Source organism: Fukomys damarensis, unplaced genomic scaffold (genome assembly GCF_012274545.1).
Source record: "Fukomys damarensis isolate Sample0158 unplaced genomic scaffold, DMR_v1.0_HiC HiC_scaffold_10, whole genome shotgun sequence".
Classification (NCBI taxonomy): Eukaryota; Metazoa; Chordata; class Mammalia; order Rodentia; family Bathyergidae; genus Fukomys; species Fukomys damarensis.
Genome location: NW_022900922.1, coordinates 29,980,443 through 29,985,313, shown reverse-complemented (window position 1 = coordinate 29,985,313; position 4,871 = coordinate 29,980,443). Strand labels below are relative to the sequence as shown.

Below are 4,871 nucleotides of genomic sequence, written 5' to 3'. Positions count from 1 at the left end.
TTTTTTTTTTTTTTTTTTTTTTTTGTACTGGGGATTGAACTCAGGACCTTGCTCTTGTGAGGCAGGTGGCAGAACCACTGAGCTAAATCCCTGGTCCCTCTCTGTTCCTCTAAAGGAAGCTAGCTATGTTGGAAGCCAGTCAAAACTCGATCACACCTTTCGCAAGACCCAAGATGTTTTTTTTTTTTTTCAAAATGATGGAGAAAAAAATCTTGAAAATAAAATACCAAAATAACAGACACCCTAAAAGATGATCTGCAATAAACTATAAATAAACCATGACTTGGCTACCTGCGTGGGGCCCTTGGAGACACTGGTGCATAAACTACTGCGGGAATCTAGAGTCCCTGGGTGCTCCACCTGCTCCCCTCTCATTTTTTGGCCATGGCCGCTGTATTTGGTCTAAACCTGGGTTCCCAAAGCAGATGGTGGGTGGGTGGCCCCACGGTACAATTAAAATACCCACTCCTCACCCTTCCTACCTGAAAAAATATTGCACTGCCATCAAGGCGCCAGAAATTAGTGACTGGATATCCGCTGTGCCCTCGGCAAGGAATCAACTCCAAAGCAGACTGGCAGTTGGGACAAACCTTCTCTGCAAAGACCAGAGGCAGAGATATTAGTAACAACCGGGTCAAGGAGGGTAAAGCAGTAACAGGCCACCGGCCAGGGCCCCACGCACTCTGCTGCTTGAGCCGGGCCTTGTCGCAGATGGCCGGGCGCAGCTGTAGGCGAGAGCCATCGGGCAGGGCGCAGGCCCGGGCGCACACCACCACGCCCAGGCACGACTTCTTCAGGATGTGGCCGTTGTGGTTGTTGGTGTTTCTCATGGCCCAGCCGCTCAGGTGGCGCTGCGCCTTCTTCTCTGTGCTGCTGTAGATGAAGCGCACATAGCCATCGGGCCACTCCCGGAAGTGGTCGAAGTGGGCCGGCTTCTGGAAGAGAGGAGAGGGAAGGTAGGCTCCACCAGGCCCAGTCACAGGCACCCGGCTTTTCACTTTCCCCAAGCTCAGAAAAACGGGGACTTTTAAAATGCAGAAATGTAAAATCCCCAATTGTGCTATTAGAAAACACCACTCACTCTGCCTTTCTGGCCACAGTGACTCATGTAAATGTAGGTCTTGCCTCTTAAATGCTGTCCAGGCATTAATTCTCAGGCCTTCACACCACAGTGGGCCCAAGTTACAGTTACCCTGCCCATTTTACAGAACAGGAAGAGGCCAGAGAAGTTGATTGACTTCACTGAAGTCACACAACTATCAAGACCTGGTTCTAGGGTTTCAGCCCTGGCAGTCCAACTCCAGAACTGTGCTCCTTCCTTATGACTTTGTTATTCCACTGTGTTTTGGCTTTAAATATTGGACAGATTTTACAAGCTAAGTATCAGTGTACCAGAGTGAAAAATAACTGGAACATCCTATCAATGAAATGCAACTTACCTTGATAATATCTTTACAAAGTCAATTCTTTTTCTCCAGAAACTCTCGGTTCTCTGTCACAAGCCTGGCAGTCACATCTGCAGATGCCTGGAGCAAGCTTAGGGCAGCAGGAACAGCTCCTGCTCCACTCCTGGACTAACTGTACATTTGAAAAGGCTCTGTGAAGCAGACCCTAAACATGATAGCTCTTTTATTAAGCTTTGGGGTTGGTGAGCCTGCGGGCACCAACTCCTCATACCCAGGGACATGGGAGTTAAAATTCTTCAATAAGGATCCACAAATACTAAATCATAGCTAAATTACTGAGCATTGCTTTAGTACTCATATCTGATGGTCTTTGTTTTATGCATTATTTATGCTGCAGTAATGTCTTTTTTGTACATAAGTTTAAAATAAAATTACCCAGTAGCGAGCTCTTCCTGTCTACCAGGTTCTCTTCAGGGCAGTGGCTGGTAGACCAGTGACCCTTGTCCAACTCCAGCCTGCTCCTTGTTTTTGTGTGGCCTCCAGATGAGAATGGGTTTTACATTTTTTTAAATAAAAACAATCCTAAGTCCTACAACATTTATTGCCAGAGCAGTAATAACATAAGGGAAATGAAAACAATATGAAAAAATGTTTTACAAATACTCCCAGGGCAAACCACTTCAACAGTTGCATTTTTCACATGTTATCATAATTGCCACCTCACTTCATTGCTGTCTTCTTAATTCACTGATCATTTCTCGTTGGGAACAATTTGTAGCAGAGTAATATTATCTCCTTTTAGCATGATCTGACCCAGTTGTTTTCTTGACTTTGTTTTAGAATGAATTTCTTCTGCATCATCTAATACAAGATTCATGTATTCATCAAAGCCAGTAATACAGCCCTCTATCCGCATATTCACTTGCTCATAGAGCCACACCTGAATCCAGGATCTATTTTGCAAGCATCTGAAGATGAGTGCACCATCACCTTCTGCACTTTCTGGCCCTGGCCCTGGTACACCATGGCAAAATCTCACAAAGACCACACCAAGGATCACGCTACCTCAAACAGCAACTTCAGGAATTGGGGTTTTACACTTTTAAACAGCTGGGGGAAAAATCAAAAGAAGGATTATATCTTGTAAGGCAGGAAATTTACATAGAATTCAAATTATAGTAACTATTAAGTCGGTTGGGATATGGCTATACACAGTCTTCTGTGTGTTATCCATGGGTGATTTTGCACAGCAGTGCAGAATCCAGCATTTGGGATGGAGACAGTATGGCCCGTGAAGCCATGTCATGCAAATCTGCAGTTCTCATGAGGAAGCAGAGACAGATGGCACAGCTGGGCATTACGTGGAAGTTCTAGAAGACACATCCCGTTGGCTTGACAGCTACGATAAGGGGTCAGAAGAGCATCACCACTACAGTAAACCACTTACCACTCTTCCCCCTCTTTCTCCCTAGGAAAATTAGACCAAACATTTACAAAACCAAGGGATTCTCAGGTGGACAATTCAGACTTGTTAGTATTTTCTACCCTAACAGTAATAACATTCCAGGGATGATTTTATTTCCAAAACCACAAGGATATCACCAAAATCATCATTATTACTGATAGTAATACTAAAGTTAATGACTAATTACTAACTTTTCTTTGAAACATTGCAACGGACCTAAGCCAAGACACTGGTTTAAAGTAAAGCAGAAATGAAATGCATGATGCTGTAACACCACATATGATGATGTGACTAAGTTTGTTTTCAAAGCAAACATCTTTGTTTTAAAAGTGAATATTTCAACTGAAGGGTTGCAGTAACAAACGAACAATTTTCCAGAAGAGGGAAAAGTGCTTCCCTTTCAGGCTTTCGACTAGGCTCCCGAGTCTTACACCACCAACTCCTGAGATAGGGCTACTGGCGACGAAGCCACACAAACTGTATGTTTTAACCAAACAAGAGCAGAGACATCCAAGATGGGTTTCATTCGGTCTGTGTATCAGCTGTGTGTGTCACACGCTGACACACAGGGAGGAGAGGGCAGATAGTAATCGGGACTGGCCTTGAGATCCCATTTCTGTCTACTGTGATGACAGGCCAGCAGCCTGAGACCCAGGGAAATTCAAGGGCGCTCTCAAGGTCACGTGGCCAGTTTGGCTCTCCCCAGCCAGAGCAGGGCTGCGCCGCCGTTTCCACAGTTCCCTTTTGCGCCACTGTCTGTTCCCCTTACTCCCTGAATAAGAACCACTGGGAGTGGGGGTGGATACAAGGACTGTTCCCATTCACCAGGAAACCTAGCTGATGCTTGAGAGATGAGCACTGTCCCATCGTTTGGACACTATTCTTCTCTAAAAGGTGACATTAGACTGTTTCCTGTGAGGGCTCACAGCGAGCCATCCTCCTGCAACAACCTCGAGGCGCGACTCCAAGGTAGGCTGCCTGTACACCTGCGAGTGACACGAATGAACGCGCAGCTCGTGCGTATCTAAGAAAGGAGAGCTCACCTGGCACGTAGCAGAGGTTAAACAGCAGCCAGGTCTCCCCCGTCTCCCCCACCCCACCCCCGCCGCCATCTACACCTGGGACTTTCACCTTTTCGTTTTAATTTTTTAAAAATACAACCAGGGATAACAGCCTAATTTCTGGCACGTGAGACCCTTCAAACAAAACAACAAATTCACCCGCAAAAGGGTGATGATTTCATTGTCATTAGAGAGGTGAGCCGTGAGCAGGTGGGACTGTGGAGCCCGCTCCATGCAGGGGCAGAACGCTTCTGAACACATCGCTCCAGCAGTCTGCACATCTGTCTTCCGCTCGGGTCTCCTCCCTTTACAGTCTCTCTCTCAGCTCGACTGTGTAAGAATCGGCGCTATTTGCATCTGCTGAGGTTTCTCCCTGACTTTTTCTCGGATTTCAACTAAGTAGGCAACAGAGAAACATTTGATTTGTTCTTTAACTAAGGCAAAGCGAAGGGAGAGGCATCCGGACCTCACTTGACTACAGGAAGGGAGAGACTGATGTTCGCTTCTTGCTGCTTCCCAGCTGTTTTCAGAGAGGCACAAAGAAATCGCCCAGAGCAGACGCCTCTCCGAGCCCCACAGAAGTCCCTGCACCTTTCAAGGCCCTCTGAGATGTGCGCGCTCCAGAGACCCGGCAAGAATTTGGGTGCGTTCGTGCTCCGGGACTCGGGGGCACTCACCGGGGGCATCCGCGGGTCGTTGATGTCCCAGCTGAGCGTCGCCCCCTGGGGACACCCGTGTCCCGCGTCCTGGGAGGCGTCTGCTGGCATCTGCGAGGCCTCGGTAGCCCTCGCTGCCCAGGATCCTAAAAGACAGAACCAGAAAATAAACGGTTTGTAAGGTGAGCAGGTGGATGGTCTGCCTTTCTATGAAGAAGAGGGAGAGAGGGAGAGAGACAGAGACAGATTCGCAATCCTGAGGCTGAGGGCGCTGGACCGGCGA

General features: G+C 47.4%; 1 protein-coding gene and 1 pseudogene across 1 annotated transcript in view; both read right to left on the bottom strand.

Annotated features, from left to right (window-relative positions):
• The window catches only part of Gcm2 (glial cells missing transcription factor 2), a 7,810-nt gene extending 3,111 nt beyond the window's left edge, over window positions 1-4,699 (bottom strand). Inside the window, exons 1-3 of the mRNA XM_010622856.2 lie at window positions 4,610-4,699; window positions 683-935; window positions 483-595 (exon numbers count right to left, since the gene is read on the bottom strand). Coding sequence (XP_010621158.1) covers window positions 483-595; window positions 683-935; window positions 4,610-4,699 — 456 coding nt within the window. The remainder of the gene's footprint in view (window positions 1-482; window positions 596-682; window positions 936-4,609) is intronic.
• On the bottom strand, window positions 2,158-2,432 carry LOC109117978 (annotated as a pseudogene).
• Window positions 4,700-4,871: the final 172 nt, after the last annotated feature.